Below are 19,629 nucleotides of genomic sequence, written 5' to 3' on the forward strand. Positions count from 1 at the left end.
CTGTATGGACCTTGCTATGTACACAGGGGCATTGTCATGCTGAAACAGGAAAGGGCCTTCCCCAAACTGTTGCCACAAAGTTGGAAGCACAGAATCATTTAGAATGTCATTGTATGCTGTAGTGTTAAGATTTCCCTTCACTGGAACTAAGGGGCGTAGCCCGAACCATGAAAAACAGCCCCAGACCATTATTCCTCCTCCAACAAACTTTACAGTTGGCCCTATATATTCTGGGAGGCAGCATTCTCCTGGCATCCGCCAAACCCAGATTCATCCGTCAGACTGCCAGATGGTGAAGCTTGATTCATCACTCCAGAGAACGTGTTTATACTGCTCCAGAGTCCAATGGTGGCGAGCGTTACACCACTCCAGCCAGCGTATGACATTGCGCATAGTGATCTTAGGCTTGTGTGCGGCTGCTCGGCCATGGAAACCCATTTCATGAAGCTCCAGACGAACAGTTATTTTGCTTACAATATTTCCAGAGGCAGTTTGGAACTCGGTAGTGAGTGTTGCAACCGAGGACAGACAATTTTTATGCGCTATACACTCCTGTTCTCGGCGGTCCCGTTCTGTGAGTTTGTGTGGCCTACCACTTCCCGGCTGAGCCGTTGTTGCTCCAAGACGTTTCCAATTCACAATAACAGTACTTACAGTTGACCAGGGCAGCTCTAGCAGGGCAGAAATTTGATGAACTGACTTGATGGAAAGGTGGCATCCTATGACAGTGCCACATTGAAAGTTTCTGAGGTCTTCAGTAAGGCCATTCTACTGCCAATGTTTGTCTACGGAGATTGCATGGCTGTGTGCTCGATTTTATACACCTTTCAGCCGAATCCACTAATGTAAGGGGTGTCTACATACTTTTGTACATATAATATAGCTGAGTAGGCAGTTGTTAAGGTCAGGATTGCCAGCTGTGAACTCCTATAGCACCAGAACAGTCTGAGCTGCAATGACACATTCCCCATTCCTCATTCTAACCCCTCGCTGTCCCCTTACCCCTCTCCATTCCTCATTCTAACCCCTCGCTGTCCCTTTACCCCTCTCCATTCCTCATTCTAACCCCTCGCTGTCCCCTTACCCCTCTCCATTCCTCATTCTAACCCCTCGCTGTCCCCTTACCCCTCTCCATTCCTCATTCTAACCCCTCGCTGTCCCCTTACCCCTCTCCATTCCTCATTCTAACCCCTCGCTGTCCCCTTACCCCTCTCCATTCCTCATTCTAACCCCTCGCTGTCCCCTTACCCCTCTCCATTCCTCATTCTAACCCCTCGCTGTCCCCTTACCCCTCTCCATTCCTCATTCTAACCCCTCGCTGTCCCCTTACCCCTCTCCATTCCTCATTCTAACCCCTCGCTGTCCCTTTACCCCTCTCCATTCCTCATTCTAACCCCTCGCTGTCCCCTTACCCCTCTCCATTCCTCATTCTAACCCCTCGCTGTCCCCTTACCCCTCTCCATTCCTCATTCTAACCCCTCGCTGTCCCCTTACCCCTCTCCATTCCTCATTCTAACCCCTCGCTGTCCCCTTACCCCTCTCCATTCCTCATTCTAACCCCTCGCTGTCCCCTTACCCCTCTCCATTCCTCATTCTAACCCCTCGCTGTCCCCTTACCCCTCTCCATTCCTCATTCTAACCCCTCGCTGTCCCCTTACCCCTCTCCATTCCTCATTCTAACCCCTCGCTGTCCCCTTACCCCTCTCCATTCCTCATTCTAACCCCTCGCTGTCCCCTTACCCCTCTCCATTCCTCATTCTAACCCATCGCTGTCCCCTTACCGCTCTCCATTCCTCATTCTAACCCCTCGCTGTCCCCTTACCCCTCTCCATTCCTCATTCTAACCCCTCGCTGTCCCCTTACCCCTCTCCATTCCTCATTCTAACCCCTCGCTGTCCCCTTACCCCTCTCCATTCCTCATTCCAACCCCTCGCTGTCCCCTTACCCCTCTCCATTCCTTTACCTAGTGCCCTGTTACCCTGTCATCCCACATTTAACATATAGTCATCCCCTCCTCCAGCAGCCCTCTCTTCCTCCTTCCATCCCTGTCATCCCACATTTAACATATAGTCATCCCCTCCTCCAGCAGCCCTCTCTTCCACCTTCCATCCCTGTCATCCCGCTCACCTGGGAAAAGTACTCCTCAGAGATGCGTCCGGCCCATTCTATGCAGAGCTCCAGAGGTCTACAGGGGTTGGCCACATCAGCACACTTTATCATCATCCTCTTGATCAGCAGCCGGTTCTCTGGGCTGTTCCTGATGCTGGCTGGACCCTCGTTGTCACTGCCTTCACTCTGTTACAGAGAAACACACACACACACACAAGGTCAAAGACACACACACAAACACACACTTCTCAATGCACACACAATTAGTCAGAAAAACACACACACACACACACACACACACACACACACACACACACACACACACACACACACACACACACACACACACACACACACACACACACACACACACGGCCAATGATTGCAGATAGGTGCTTCAAACTGGAGTCACATGCTCTGAATAGAGTATTTTCCACTAGAACTCTCCATTGTTGAATGTCAAAATATTTAGTCTTTTATTCCTATTTTCTCATTAATGCTCACCGAATATACTGTATTTAAGAACTAAAACTGTTTATATCTCTTCTGTTCCCACTCAATTGGCTAATGTTAACAACCATCTTTATTATGTAATAATAAACTACACATACACATGGACGCTAGCACACACACACACAAACACACACACATATACACAGACAAGGGGCTGTGTCTTACATTTGAACAGGACTCCTCGATGGCAGCCATTGGTTTGTTGATGCTGTTGGCAAACTTGTTGACGTGTTCAAAATGACGGGTCATCTCTGTAGCCAGCACCATGTCTATGATTGCCTGCCTCAACGTCCTGAACTGAGTCCTAATATAAACACATAGAGAGGAACTTACAGGACCAGGATAGTCAACTGTCCTCACTGTTTTCCAAGAAGTTCTAGGTCCATAAAAACTTAGAAGTTAATCACATCACATGATATGTTCCAGGGTAATAACCCAACATGCTCCATATCTGTCGCATGTTATTTCATTATATTAACAAGCACTTAGCCTGGTCCCAGATCGGTCTGTACACAAACAGACCTGGGACCAGGCTAGCAAGCCCTCAAAGCTCCAGGGGGAAACCACTATTTTCTCTCCTAGACTCTCTCCTGACTGTACCTGTCGATGTTTTTGAAGATGTTGCTCTTGATATCCCTGACGGTGAGTTGGAAGGCGAGGGCGGCATGGTGACTCTCCAACACTGCAGTGTCGTTATACAGGATGGCCAGCTCACTTCCTGCATTACACAGGAAGCTGTTGGTCCTCCCTGGGTGGTCCACATCATGGACCGTCGCCGCGATCAACGCAGCCACCTCGTCCAGCTGGTCCAGACTGCCCTGAGAACACATGACACAACCAGGAAGTAGTGTTAGTAAACTAAAACTCTCATGAGCCCCGGGGGACATATAGCAATCAGGAAGTGACATCAGTGTCAAACTTCCACAGAAGCACAGATAATAGAAAAAATGTAGTAGGGAGCTCAGTTTCCTACAACTTTAACAATCTACAGTTTCACTTAATAAAAAATCATATGCACCTATGAATCAGTGATGGGACTGAGACAGCAAAATCATTTTGGGAGTTAGACTTTTAGACCAGGTTTTTTTGTTGTTGAAATTGTGCATAAAATATAAATACTGCCTAGTCTCTCTCTGTCACGACTTCCGCCGAAGTCGGCTCCTCTCCTTGTTCGGGCGGCGTTCGACGTCACCGGCTTTCTAGCCATTGCCGCCCCATTTTCTCATTGTTCCATTTGTTTTGTCTTGTTCCCTACACACCTGGTTTACATTCCCTAATCACACTGCATGTATTTATTCCTCTGTTTCCCCCCATGTCTTTGTGTGAAATTGTTTTGTTAGTGTTTAGTGTGATGCGCCAGACTGTTTTTCCCCCTGGTATCGTATTTTGACCCGTTGTATGCATTTGTCATACATTTGTATATTTGTGAGTGTTTTCGCACTTTAACCTGGAGGATTTTGGACGCAGTTGCGTCTGTTTTTTGTGCTGTTGCCAAATAAAAGTGCGCCTGATCACAACTCACTGCTCTCCTGCATCTGACTTTGTACCATTAGAGCATAACTTGGACACTCTCAGCATAACCTCATACTCAACAAATGAATAATACCAAATAATGCACGCCATGCAAGCACAACTAATAATAATAATCACTAGCAAATGTTCACTTTATGACAAGGAGAGGAGATATTTATTGGAGTGGAGAAGCAGGGAGAAAAGAGAGGGAAAGTATGAGGATCTCAATGCCCTCAAGGCAAAACACTTATTGACTGAGTCAAATATGAGAACAAGACCGAAGCTATAAAAACATCCCCACTCCAACTCTCACTGGTCACTGACATACATTCACCTCCTGCCAAGCAAAGAAACCCCCCCCCCCCCCCCCCCACACACACACACACACACACACACACACACACACACACACACACACACACACACACGGCTGTCGTGGGAAGAAGGTGAGGACCAAAGTGCAGCATGGTAAGTGTTCATCTTATTTAATGAAAACTGAACACTGAATAACAAAACAACAAAGAAACAACCGGAACAGTTCTGTCTGGTGTAGACACACAAAGACTGAAAACAACCACCCACAAAACACAATAGAAAACAGGCTACCTAAATATGGTTCTCAATCAGGGACAACGATTGACAGCTGCCTCTGATTGAGAACCATACCAGGCCAAACACAGAAAAAGAAAATCATAGACAAACTAACATAGACAACCCACCCAACTCACGCCCTGACCATACTGAAACAAAAGACAAAACAAAGGAACTAAGGCCAGAACGTGACACACACACACTATTGAAAACCCTTCACAGTGAATTACATAGTAGATCAACTTATCAATCAATCAGCACATTGATATGACAGGTGAAATATTGTAATTTAGTCATTTAATTTGTGTTCATAAGTGGTGTACGCATATCCAACAATTGTCCAACCAGAAGGTCTTCTTCGGGTTGGTGTGGGGTTGTGGTAGGAGTGTGTGTGTGTGTGTGTGTGTGTGTGTGTGTGTGTGTGTGTGTGTGTGTGTGTGTGTGGGGAGAGTAGAGTATCAGTTTTCTTTGCTTGGCAGGAGGTGAATGTATGTCAGTGACCAGTGAGAGTTGGAATAGGGATGTGTGTGTGTATGCTGGTATGTGTGTTTGGTATACCTTGACCTTCTCCTTGCGTAGGAAGTAGGCAGTAGCGTGTAGGACGTCAGCGGCGTGGGTGGAGTTGTGGTAGGAGTTGGAGGCGTGGTAGTTAGCCTCTATGACCTGCAGCCAGCAGCGTAGCGTAGCCTCACTGCAGCTCAGGAACTCACACACACTGAAGCGAGCAAAGATCTTCAAGCCCAGGTAGGTCAAAGGTCTGTGGGGATGACAGAGAGCGGACAGGGAGGTAGATGAGTGATAGAGAGAGGATGTTCTTTCCCTTCTGCATTGGTGTACACTGAATACACCAAACATTAGGAACACCTTCCTAATATTGAGTTTCAGCCTCTCTTTTGCTCTCAGAACAGCCTCAGTTCGTCGTGGCATGGACTCTACAAGGTGTCGAAAGCATTCCACAGGGTTGCTGGCCCATGTTGACTCCAATGCTTCCCACAGTTGTGTCAAGTTGGCTGGATGTCCTTTGGATGGTGGACCATTTTTGATATACATGGGAAACTCCAGCAGGTCTGCAGTTCTTGACACAAATGGCACCTGCTACCATACCCTGTTCAAAAGGCACTTAAATACTTTGTCTTGCCCATTCACCCTCTGAATGGCACACATACACAATATAGGTCTAAATTGTCTCAAGACTAAGAAATCCTTCTTTAACCTGTCTCCTCCCCTTCATCTACACTGATTGAAGTGGATTTAACAGGTGACATCCATAAGGGATCATAGCTTTCACCTGGTCAGTGTATGTCATGGAAAGAGCAGGTGTTCATAATGTTTTGTACACTGAGTGTATAGTAACCTCTATCTTCCCTTTCCCTTAGCCCCCTAACAACCTATCCCTCTCTTACTCATCACCACTTCCAGCTCCTGTCCTCTCGCTCTCTCCACCCCCCTCTCCCTCTCCTCCCTCTCCCTCCATACCTCATACAGGTGGCAGCCTCCAGCTCCTGTCCTCTCGCTCTCTCCACCCCCCTCTCCCTCTCCTCCCTCTCCCTCCATACCTCATACAGATGGCAGCCTCCAGCTCTCTCCACCCCCCTCTCCCTCTCCTCCCTCTCCCTCCATACCTCATACAGGTGGCAGCCTCCAGCTCCTGTCCTCTCGCTCTATCCACCCCCCTCTCCCTCTCCTCCCTCTCCCTCCATACCTCATACAGGTGGCAGCCTCCAGCTCCTGTCCTCTCGCTCTCTCCACCCCCCTCTCCCTCTCCCTTCATACCTCATACAGGTGGCAGCTTCCAGCTCCTGTCCTCTCTCTTTCCTTCTCTCTCTCCGCCCCCCTCTCCCTCTCCTCCCTCTCCCTCCATACCTCATACAGGTGGCAGCCTCCAGCTCTAGGATGTTAAAGTCCCATTGGTCCTCGTCGTCCAGCATCTCAGCGATGGCCGGGGGGATGTCATTCAGCGTTACTGGGATGGCCAGCTGACTCATATCTGGAGACGCACAAACACGCACAGATTGAAAAAACGGCTAGCTGGAGCTTGTTTGGGCTGTTGGCTGGATATGCCCTCACCTGCTAGTAACTTCTAGTGATTCACTAAGATCTGTCCACTATAGTGTTGTTCTGTAAGAACGTGATCTTAAGGCCCATAGCTGTGCTCTTGTTTGTCACCACACACAAACGTGGACACAGCTGTTTCCATTTGAAGTGGTTTTATGTGTGTTGATATTCGCTGGACACACATACTTCAGTTAGGAACAGCATGTGAAAGTCTATACACTTCAGTTAGGAACAGCATGTGGAAGTCTATACACTTCAGTTAGGAACAGCATGTGGAAGTCTATACACTTCAGTTAGGAACAGCATGTCAAAGTCTATACACTTCAGTTAGGAACAGCATGTGAAAGTCTATACACTTCAGTTAGGAACAGCATGTGGAAGTCTATACACTTCAGTTAGGAACAGCATGTGAAAGTCTATACACTTCAGTTAGGAACAGCATGTGAAAGTCTATACACGTCAGTTAGGAACAGCATGTGGAAGTCTATACACTTCAGTTAGGAACAGCATGTCAAAGTCTATACACTTCAGTTAGGAACAGCATGTCAAAGTCTATACACTTCAGTTAGGAACAGCATGTGAAAGTCTATACACTTCAGTTAGGAACAGCATGTGGAAGTCTATACACTTCAGTTAGGAACAGCATGTGAAAGTCTATACACTTCAGTTAGGAACAGCATGTGGAAGTCTATACACTTCAGTTAGGAACAGCATGTGAAAGTCTATACACTTCAGTTAGGAACAGCATGTGGAAGTCTATACACTTCAGTTAGGAACAGCATGTCAAAGTCTATACACTTCAGTTAGGAACAGCATGTGGAAGTCTATACACTTCAGTTAGGAACAGCATGTCAAAGTCTATACACTTCAGTTAGGAACAGCATGTGGAAGTCTATACACTTCAGTTAGGAACAGCATGTGAAAGTCTATACACTTCAGTTAGGAACAGCATGTGAAAGTCTATACACTTCAGTTAGGAACAGCATGTGAAAGTCTATACACTTCAGTTAGGAACAGCATGTGGAAGTCTATACACTTCAGTTAGGAACAGCACGTGAAAGTCTATACACTTCAGTTAGGAACAGCATGTGGAAGTCTATACACTTCAGTTAGGAACAGCATGTGGAAGTCTATACACTTCAGTTAGGAACAGCATGTGAAAGTCGGTCAGCAACACTACTATTTGCCTCTTTCCATGCGACTGCAAACACACACTAACTAAAAGGTGAGGGGAGGGCTGAAAGAGCCAGCCTTGATCCATTGAACAATTACATTTGGGACACTTGAAAGCACAATGCAACAACAACGATTTCCAATGTAGTCCTCATCTGTGTCCCTAAATTACCTAGCAAATGGTCCTTATGGTAGAGGGTGAGATACATAGAGATCATATTAAATTATTTCTAATTCCTAATTCTATGGTCAGAGAAGGTAAGGTAGCTTGACAAGTGGGTTCAGAATCCCGTTCACCTAAAATCACTTCAGGCTCAGCCTCTCAGAGGTCTACTAAAAAAAACACATGCTGCTTCCTACAGACTATCAGGAGAGTGAGCATTTCACTGTTAGCCTACACCTGTTGTTTACGAAGCATGTAACAAATACAATTAGATTTGAGGGGGCTGCACTGAGGACAATGTATTCAGCACTTCTCAGCAGTACCCTTCCACTTCTCAGCAGTACCCTTCCACCTCTCAGCAGTACCCTTCCACTTCTCAGCAGTACCCTTCCACTTCTCAGAAAGAAGAAGTACATCCATTACTTCTGTATACAATTTGTCATTAACTACATGTCAATATCATATGTCATTACCGCCCAGAACATCCTCTCATTTATCTCTCTCTGTATCGTCCATGATTCATCATGACTTGAACAAATACAAGGGAATCACGCAATGACTGCCAATGACTGCCAATGACTGCCAATGACTGCCAATGACTGCCAATGACTGCCAATGACTGCCGATGACTGCCAATGACTGCCAATGACTGCCAATGACTGCCAATGACTGCCAATGACTGCCAATGACTGCCAATGACTGCCAATGACTGCCGATGGATGCACTTGTAGACTCCAACTGATGAAATGATCTGAGACATTTTCTATCACTCTTCAGACAGGTCCATACATGAAAAGTAATGGTTTCATCAAAATTCCGTAAGCCCCCAATTATGTGTAATGCGAATGAGTGCATTAAGCTTCCAGTGTAATTTAACTAAATGAAATATTACACAAATATACCACTAAAACTTGCTATAACACAATTGAAAACATAATTCAACTCAGTTAGTGTTGTAATTAGGGTCATGTGACCCTAATTAGCAGTAGTATAAGTAGGAGTAGTATTCTGGTAAGATAATGAATAAAGATAATATTGATGTCATGAAACAGACTGATGCTTACTTGGAAAGGTACTTTTGGAGAAGACATACTCGTTCCCAGACAGGCTCCGTAAGCCATCCTGCAGAAGGAAAAAGACAGCAAAGCACTCTCTTCATCCATGCTGTGAAAAAACATTTAAAAAATACCCTTTTGGTTTATCTCAAATCTGGCTAATAACAACAAATTTCACATTATACAATGACATCAGCATTATAATTCATATGACGAGACATCCCACATAACTCAGGAACTCTCGTGTTTGAGTGTTTTGAGAGAAGAGGAGAGGAGGAGATGGGAGGGGAGGAGAGGGGAGAGGAGGGGTATGTGTGTGTGTGTGTGTGTGTGTGTGTGTGTGTGTGTGTGTGTGCATGTGTAGCCCCTAATGAGCCACCCTATGAGGTCGTTGGTGTGTGGGTGGAGGGGAGTATCCTAAAAACTGGTTCCAGACTTTGATTAAATAGGGCCTGTGAAGGAGTGTGTGTGTGTGTGCGTGTGTGTATGTGTGTGTGTGTGTATGAGTATGTGTGTCTGTTGGGTGTGTGCGTGTATGCGTGTGTAGCCTCTGACTCACACTCATGAGCCCCCCGACGAGGTCGTTGGTGTGTGGGTCGTCTTCCTTGGAGGCCAGCTGAGGAGAGTAGAGCTCTGTGGTCCTCAGGATCTCCAGGACCCGGTCCAGTGCATCCGCTACCGAAACCGGACTGGACTCCTGGGCCGCGTTGATGATGTTGATCACCTGGATATGGGGGAAGGCGGAGAGAGATAGAGCACACAGTTACATTCCATTTAAAGGGGGGCTGAACTCTGCAATTCCACATGTGTTTTTCTGCTGCCCATTAAGAGAAAAAAAACTGATTTGGGTCTTGGGGGTGTGGTTTGATGTGGGTGTGTTATGTTGTTTGTCTCCCTTGAGTCACGGTAGCAACATTTCACCCTCAAAATAGTCATAGATAAATCCAGAAATCTGTAATTAATTTAGAAGTTTTTGCTGAGGAGGTCTTAGTCACGCAATTTTACTAAGGGGTTTGTGTTTGGTGCAGTGTTTCTCAAGTAACATTTTGGCATTAATACTGGCAGTGCTGCAGATAGTATCGAGTCAGCTGAGCTGCTTCTACGCTCGGGACTGATTTCTGAGAACATGTCTACAACTTCAGCAAACTGTCAAACTATTGTAAATAAAACACAACCTACACTCTGTTGATTAGTGCCCAAAATCACTAGCTAGTTCCATCTCTGTATTTGTCAATGAAGCTTGCTAGTAGCTAGCAGGCACATTGAGCAGATTAGGCCACGTTAGCTAAATCAGCATAGTCCTGGCGAGTGGCAAAGTGCTTCAGTGCCATTTTGTTTGGACAACTTTCTCACTATCTATTATCAGAGTGTGCATCTGTCTGGCAATGTTCATAGTGAATCATGTTCAAAATGAGTCGCTGCAGGACACATGAGGCTCGCCATTGGGTTTTCATTTTGGAATACTGTGCGCATCATATCAATTCTCATTTTGCCATAAACAATGGCAGACTCGAGTGATCCCTATCAAACACATCGCCCAGTGGCCACTCTATAAAGGGCTTAGGGGCCAAGTGTTCTTTCAGCATATCATTGGCCATGTGTTGTCTTATGCAAAGTCTGAGGCGCTGCGCAACGTGAACAGCATAGAAATATCATTTAAGTTCTGCCGTATGAATAGACAGAGTGCTATTAGCACAGCTGTTTCTCCGTGCATGACAATTCTCCCTAGGCGTTACCACACTGTGTTAGAGAGATCAAAATCCAACCCTCAAATATCCAATAGATCTAGGAACATAACGCACGCACGCACACACACGCCTAAGGGACATGTCCCTCTTCAGACAAAACGTGTCTTTCTTTGAGCCAGTGTCAGGGAGCTCTGCATGTGATGCCATAGAAATCCTGTCTGGGGCCAAATAGATAAAGCAGATAGTCAAGAGTATAAAGGAACATCATTAAGCCAAGAATAAGACTAGACTCTGGGGAGGATTTCAGTTATAGCCTTATCCCAGAACTCTCATTAGAGAATTAGATGGAAGAATGGCACTACAATCAGATTTAAGAGGTAATGCCTGAGAAGCCGGTGTTTGGATGATAAATCGGCACGGTTGGCAATTGGTGGTATGTGTATGTATGTATGTGTGTGTGTGTGTGTGTGTGTGTGTGTGTGTGTGTGTGTGTGTGTGTGTGTGTGTGTGTGTGTGTGTGTGTGTGTACTGTACCTTGGTGATGGGGGCCTCTATGGTCATAGAGTGGATCCTGGCTACAGAGGAGTACAGTACTCCGGTTCTGCAGACTGGGAGATGGAGACAACAAGACTCAGTACTGTGACATACTTCTCTTACAGCACTGTGACATACTGCTCTTACAGTACTGTGACATACTGGTCTTACAGCACTGTGACATACTGCTCTTACAGTACTGTGACATACTGGTCTTACAGCACTGTGACATACTGGTCTTACAGCACTGTGACATACTGCTCTTACAGTACTGTGACATACTGGTCTTACAGTACTGTGACATACTGGTCTTACAGCACTGTGACATACTGCTCTTACAGCACTGTGACATACTGCACTTACAGTACTGTGACATACTGCTCTTACAACACTGTGACATACTGCTCTTACAGTACTGTGACATACTGCTCTTACAGCACTGTGACATACTGCTCTTACAGTACTGTGACATACTGCTCTTACAGTACTGTGACATACTGCTCTTACAGTACTGTGACATACTGCTCTTACAGTACTGTGACATACTGGTCTTACAGCACTGTGACATACTGCTCTTACAGCACTGTGACATACTGCTCTTACAGTACTGTGACATACTGCTCTTACAGCACTGTGACATACTGCTCTTACAGTACTGTGACATACTGGTCTTACAGCACTGTGACATACTGCTCTTACAGCACTGTGACATACTGCTCTTACAGTACTGTGACATACTGCTCTTACAGCACTGTGACATACTGCTCTTACAGTACTGTGACATACTGCTCTTACGGTACTGTGACATACTGCTCTTACAGCACTGTGACATACTGCTCTTACAGCACTGTGACATACTGGTCTTACAGCACTGTGACATACTGGTCTTACAGCACTGTGACATACTGGTCTTACAGCACTGTGACATACTGGTCTTACAGCACTGTGACATACGGCTCTTACAGTACTGTGACATACTGCTCTTACAGCACTGTGACATGCTTCTCTTACAGCACTGTGACATGCTGCTCTTACAGCACTGTGACATACTGGTCTTACAGTACTGTGACATACTAGTCTTACAGCACTGTGACATACTTCTCTTACAGTACTGTGACATACTGCTCTTACAGTACTGTGACATGCTGCTCTTACAGTACTGTGACATACTGCTCTTACAGTACTGTGACATACTGCTCTTACAGTACTGTGACATACTGCTCTTACAGTACTGTGACATACTGGTCTTACAGCACTGTGACATGCTTCTCTTACAGCACTGTGACATGCTTCTCTTACAGCACTGTGACATACTGGTCTTACAGTACTGTGACATACTGGTCTTACAGCACTGTGACATACTGCTCTTACAGTACTGTGACATACTGCTCTTACAGCACTGTGACATACTGGTCTTACAGTACTGTGACATACTGCTCTTACAGCACTGTGACATACTGCTCTTACAGCACTGTGACATACTGGTCTTACAGTACTGTGACATACTGCTCTTACAGCACTGTGACATACTGGTCTTACAGCACTGTGACATACTGGTCTTACAGCACTGTGACATACTGCTCTTACAGTACTGTGACATACTGCTCTTACAGTACTGTGACATACTGCTCTTACAGTACTGTGACACACTGCTCTTACAGTACTGTGACACACTGCTCTTACAGTACAGTGACATACTGCTCTTACAGTACTGTGACATACTGCTCTTACAGCACTGTGACATACTGCTCTTACAGTACTGTGACATACTGCTCTTACAGTACTGTGACATACTGCTCTTACAGCACTGTGACATGCTGCTCTTACAGCACTGTGACATACTGGTCTTACAGCACTGTGACATGCTGCTCTTACAGCACTGTGACATACTGGTCTTACAGCACTGTGACATACTGCTCTTACAGTACTGTGACATACTGCTCTTACAGCACTGTGACATACTGGTCTTACAGTACTGTGACATACTGCTCTTACAGCACTGTGACATACTGCTCTTACAGTACTGTGACATGCTGCTCTTACAGTACTGTGACATACTGGTGTTACAGCACTGTGACATACTGCTCTTACAGTACTGTGACATACTGGTCTTACAGTACTGTGACATGCTGCTCTTACAGCACTGTGACATACTGGTCTTACAGCACTGTGACATCCTGCTCTTACAGTACTGTGACATACTGCTCTTACAGTACTGTGACATACTGCTCTTACAGTACTGTGACATACTGGTCTTACAGTACTGTGACATGCTGCTCTTACAGCACTGTGACATGCTGCTCTTACAGCACTGTGACATACTGGTCTTACAGCACTGTGACATACTGCTCTTACAGCACTGTGACATGCTTCTCTTACAGCACTGTGACATGCTGCTCTTACAGCACTGTGACATGCTGCTCTTACAGCACTGTGACATACTGGTCTTACAGCACTGTGACATACTGCTCTTACAGCACTGTGACATACTGCTCTTACAGTACTGTGACATACTGGTCTTACAGCACTGTGACATACTTCTCTTACAGCACTGTGACATACTGCTCTTACAGTACTGTGACATGCTGCTTTTACAGTACTGTGACATACTGGTGTTACAGCACTGTGACATACTGCTCTTACAGTACTGTGACATACTGGTCTTACAGTACTGTGACATGCTGCTCTTACAGCACTGTGACATGCTTCTCTTACAGCACTGTGACATGCTGCTCTTACAGCACTGTGACATACTGCTCTTACAGTACTGTGACATACTGGTCTTAAAGCACTGTGACATACTGCTCTTACAGTACTGTGACATACTGCTCTTACAGCACTGTGACATACTGGTCTTACAGTACTGTGACATACTGCTCTTACAGCACTGTGACATACTGCTCTTACAGTACTGTGACATACTGCTCTTACAGTACTCTGACATACTGCTCGTACAGCACTGTGACATACTGGTCTTACAGCACTGTGACATACTGCTCTTACAGCACTGTGACATACTGGTCTTACAGCACTGTGACATACTGCTCTTACAGTACTGTGACATACTGCTCTTACAGTACTGTGACATACTGCTCTTACAGTACTGTGACATACTGCTCTTACAGTACTGTGACATACTGCTCTTACAGCACTGTGACATACTGCTCTTACAGTACTGTGACATACTGCTCTTACAGCACTGTGACATACTGCTCTTACAGTACTGTGACATACTGCTCTTACAGCACTGTGACATACTGCTCTTACAGTACTGTGACATACTGGTCTTACAGCACTGTGACATACTGCTCTTACAGCACTGTGACATACTGCTCTTACAGTACTGTGACATACTGCTCTTACAGCACTGTGACATACTGCTCTTACAGTACTGTGACATACTGCTCTTACGGTACTGTGACATACTGCTCTTACAGCACTGTGACATACTGCTCTTACAGCACTGTGACATACTGGTCTTACAGCACTGTGACATACTGGTCTTACAGCACTGTGACATACTGGTCTTACAGCACTGTGACATACTGGTCTTACAGCACTGTGACATACGGCTCTTACAGTACTGTGACATACTGCTCTTACAGCACTGTGACATGCTTCTCTTACAGCACTGTGACATGCTGCTCTTACAGCACTGTGACATACTGGTCTTACAGTACTGTGACATACTAGTCTTACAGCACTGTGACATACTGCTCTTACAGTACTGTGACATGCTGCTCTTACAGTACTGTGACATACTGCTCTTACAGTACTGTGACATACTGCTCTTACAGTACTGTGACATACTGCTCTTACAGTACTGTGACATACTGGTCTTACAGCACTGTGACATGCTTCTCTTACAGCACTGTGACATGCTTCTCTTACAGCACTGTGACATACTGGTCTTACAGTACTGTGACATACTGGTCTTACAGCACTGTGACATACTGCTCTTACAGTACTGTGACATACTTCTCTTACAGCACTGTGACATACTGGTCTTACAGTACTGTGACATACTGCTCTTACAGCACTGTGACATACTGCTCTTACAGCACTGTGACATACTGGTCTTACAGTACTGTGACATACTGCTCTTACAGCACTGTGACATACTGGTCTTACAGCACTGTGACATACTGGTCTTACAGCACTGTGACATACTGCTCTTACAGTACTGTGACATACTGCTCTTACAGTACTGTGACATACTGCTCTTACAGTACTGTGACACACTGCTCTTACAGTACTGTGACACACTGCTCTTACAGTACAGTGACATACTGCTCTTACAGTACTGTGACATACTGCTCTTACAGCACTGTGACATACTGCTCTTACAGTACTGTGACATACTGCTCTTACAGCACTGTGACATACTGCTCTTACAGTACTGTGACATACTGGTCTTACAGCACTGTGACATACTTCTCTTACAGCACTGTGACATACTGCTCTTACAGTACTGTGACATGCTGCTTTTACAGTACTGTGACATACTGGTGTTACAGCACTGTGACATACTGCTCTTACAGTACTGTGACATACTGGTCTTACAGTACTGTGACATGCTGCTCTTACAGCACTGTGACATGCTTCTCTTACAGCACTGTGACATGCTGCTCTTACAGCACTGTGACATACTGCTCTTACAGTACTGTGACATACTGGTCTTAAAGCACTGTGACATACTGCTCTTACAGTACTGTGACATACTGCTCTTACAGCACTGTGACATACTGGTCTTACAGTACTGTGACATACTGCTCTTACAGCACTGTGACATACTGCTCTTACAGTACTGTGACATACTGCTCTTACAGTACTCTGACATACTGCTCGTACAGCACTGTGACATACTGGTCTTACAGCACTGTGACATACTGCTCTTACAGCACTGTGACATACTGGTCTTACAGCACTGTGACATACTGCTCTTACAGTACTGTGACATACTGCTCTTACAGTACTGTGACATACTGCTCTTACAGTACTGTGACATACTGCTCTTACAGTACTGTGACATACTGCTCTTACAGCACTGTGACATACTGCTCTTACAGTACTGTGACATACTGCTCTTACAGCACTGTGACATACTGCTCTTACAGTACTGTGACATACTGCTCTTACAGCACTGTGACATACTGCTCTTACAGTACTGTGACATACTGGTCTTACAGCACTGTGACATACTGCTCTTACAGCACTGTGACATACTGCTCTTACAGTACTGTGACATACTGCTCTTACAGCACTGTGACATACTGCTCTTACAGTACTGTGACATACTGCTCTTACGGTACTGTGACATACTGCTCTTACAGCACTGTGACATACTGCTCTTACAGCACTGTGACATACTGGTCTTACAGCACTGTGACATACTGGTCTTACAGCACTGTGACATACTGGTCTTACAGCACTGTGACATACTGGTCTTACAGCACTGTGACATACGGCTCTTACAGTACTGTGACATACTGCTCTTACAGCACTGTGACATGCTTCTCTTACAGCACTGTGACATGCTGCTCTTACAGCACTGTGACATACTGGTCTTACAGTACTGTGACATACTAGTCTTACAGCACTGTGACATACTGCTCTTACAGTACTGTGACATGCTGCTCTTACAGTACTGTGACATACTGCTCTTACAGTACTGTGACATACTGCTCTTACAGTACTGTGACATACTGCTCTTACAGTACTGTGACATACTGGTCTTACAGCACTGTGACATGCTTCTCTTACAGCACTGTGACATGCTTCTCTTACAGCACTGTGACATACTGGTCTTACAGTACTGTGACATACTGGTCTTACAGCACTGTGACATACTGCTCTTACAGTACTGTGACATACTTCTCTTACAGCACTGTGACATACTGGTCTTACAGTACTGTGACATACTGCTCTTACAGCACTGTGACATACTGCTCTTACAGCACTGTGACATACTGGTCTTACAGTACTGTGACATACTGCTCTTACAGCACTGTGACATACTGGTCTTACAGCACTGTGACATACTGGTCTTACAGCACTGTGACATACTGCTCTTACAGTACTGTGACATACTGCTCTTACAGTACTGTGACATACTGCTCTTACAGTACTGTGACACACTGCTCTTACAGTACTGTGACACACTGCTCTTACAGTACAGTGACATACTGCTCTTACAGTACTGTGACATACTGCTCTTACAGCACTGTGACATACTGCTCTTACAGTACTGTGACATACTGCTCTTACAGTACTGTGACATACTGCTCTTACAGCACTGTGACATGCTGCTCTTACAGCACTGTGACATACTGGTCTTACAGCACTGTGACATGCTGCTCTTACAGCACTGTGACATGCTTCTCTTACAGCACTGTGACATGCTGCTCTTACAGCACTGTGACATGCTGCTCTTACAGCACTGTGACATACTGGTCTTACAGCACTGTGACATACTTCTCTTACAGCACTGTGACATACTGCTCTTACAGCACTGTGACATACTGGTCTTACAGCACTGTGACATACTGCTCTTACAGCACTGTGACATACTGCTCTTACAGTACTGTGACATGCTGCTCTTACAGTACTGTGACATACTGGTGTTACAGCACTGTGACATACTGCTCTTACAGTACTGTGACATACTGGTCTTACAGTACTGTGACATGCTGCTCTTACAGCACTGTGACATACTGGTCTTACAGCACTGTGACATCCTGCTCTTACAGTACTGTGACATACTGCTCTTACAGTACTGTGACATACTGCTCTTACAGTACTGTGACATACTGGTCTTACAGTACTGTGACATGCTGCTCTTACAGCACTGTGACATGCTGCTCTTACAGCACTGTGACATACTGGTCTTACAGCACTGTGACATACTGCTCTTACAGCACTGTGACATGCTTCTCTTACAGCACTGTGACATGCTGCTCTTACAGCACTGTGACATGCTGCTCTTACAGCACTGTGACATACTGGCCTTACAGCACTGTGACATACTGCTCTTACAGCACTGTGACATACTGCTCTTACAGTACTGTGACATACTGGTCTTACAGCACTGTGACATACTTCTCTTACAGCACTGTGACATACTGCTCTTACAGTACTGTGACATGCTGCTTTTACAGTACTGTGACATACTGGTGTTACAGCACTGTGACATACTGCTCTTACAGTACTGTGACATACTGGTCTTACAGTACTGTGACATGCTGCTCTTACAGCACTGTGACATACTGGTCTTACAGCACTGTGACATCCTGCTCTTACAGTACTGTGACATACTGCTCTTACAGTACTGTGACATACTGCTCTTACAGTACTGTGACATACTGCTCTTACAGTACTGTGACATACTGGTCTTACAGCACTGTGACATGCTTCTCTTACAGCACTGTGACATGCTGCTCTTACAGCACTGTGACATACTGCTCTTACAGTACTGTGACATACTGGTCTTACAGCACTGTGACATACTGCTCTTACAGTACTGTGACATACTGCTCTTACAGCACTGTGACATACTGGTCTTACAGTACTGTGACATACTGCTCTTACAGCACTGTGACATACTGCTCTTACAGTACTGTGACATACTGCTCTTACAGTACTCTGACATACTGCTCGTACAGCACTGTGACATACTGGTCTTACAGCACTGTGACATACTGCTCTTACAGCACTGTGACATACTGGTCTAACAGCACTGTGACATACTGCTCTTACAGTACTGTGACATACTGCTCTTACAGTACTGTGACATACTGCTCTTACAGTACTGTGACATACTGCTCTTACAGTACTGTGACATACTGCTCTTACAGCACTGTGACATACTGCTCTTACAGTACTGTGACATACTGCTCTTACAGCACTGTGACATACTGCTCTTACAGCACTGTGACATACTGCTCTTACAGTACTGTGACATACTGCTCTTACAGCATTGTGACATACTGCTCTTACAGCACTATGACATACTGGTCTTACAGCACTGTGACATACTGCTATTACAGTACTGTGACATACTGTTCTTACAGTACTGTGACATACTGCTCTTACAGCACTGTGACATACTGCTCTTACAGTACTGTGACATACTGCTCTTACAGTACTGTGACATACTGCTCTTACAGCACTGTGACATACTGCTCTTACAGCACTGTGACATACTGGTCTTACAGCACTGTGACATACTGGTCTTACA

General features: G+C 45.4%; 1 protein-coding gene across 1 annotated transcript in view; it reads right to left on the reverse strand.

Annotated features, from left to right (window-relative positions):
* The window catches only part of LOC139408530 (high affinity cAMP-specific and IBMX-insensitive 3',5'-cyclic phosphodiesterase 8B-like), a 106,815-nt gene that overhangs the window by 7,397 nt on the left and 79,789 nt on the right, over positions 1-19,629 (reverse strand). The window contains exons 14-21 of the mRNA XM_071152523.1: positions 11,394-11,460; positions 9,731-9,895; positions 9,181-9,238; positions 6,589-6,712; positions 5,284-5,482; positions 3,223-3,440; positions 2,788-2,926; positions 2,128-2,295 (exon numbers count right to left, since the gene is read on the reverse strand). Coding sequence (XP_071008624.1) covers positions 2,128-2,295; positions 2,788-2,926; positions 3,223-3,440; positions 5,284-5,482; positions 6,589-6,712; positions 9,181-9,238; positions 9,731-9,895; positions 11,394-11,460 — 1,138 coding nt within the window. The remainder of the gene's footprint in view (positions 1-2,127; positions 2,296-2,787; positions 2,927-3,222; positions 3,441-5,283; positions 5,483-6,588; positions 6,713-9,180; positions 9,239-9,730; positions 9,896-11,393; positions 11,461-19,629) is intronic.

This window comes from Oncorhynchus clarkii, chromosome 5 (genome assembly GCF_045791955.1).
Source record: "Oncorhynchus clarkii lewisi isolate Uvic-CL-2024 chromosome 5, UVic_Ocla_1.0, whole genome shotgun sequence".
In the NCBI taxonomy this organism is placed as follows: domain Eukaryota; kingdom Metazoa; phylum Chordata; class Actinopteri; order Salmoniformes; family Salmonidae; genus Oncorhynchus; species Oncorhynchus clarkii.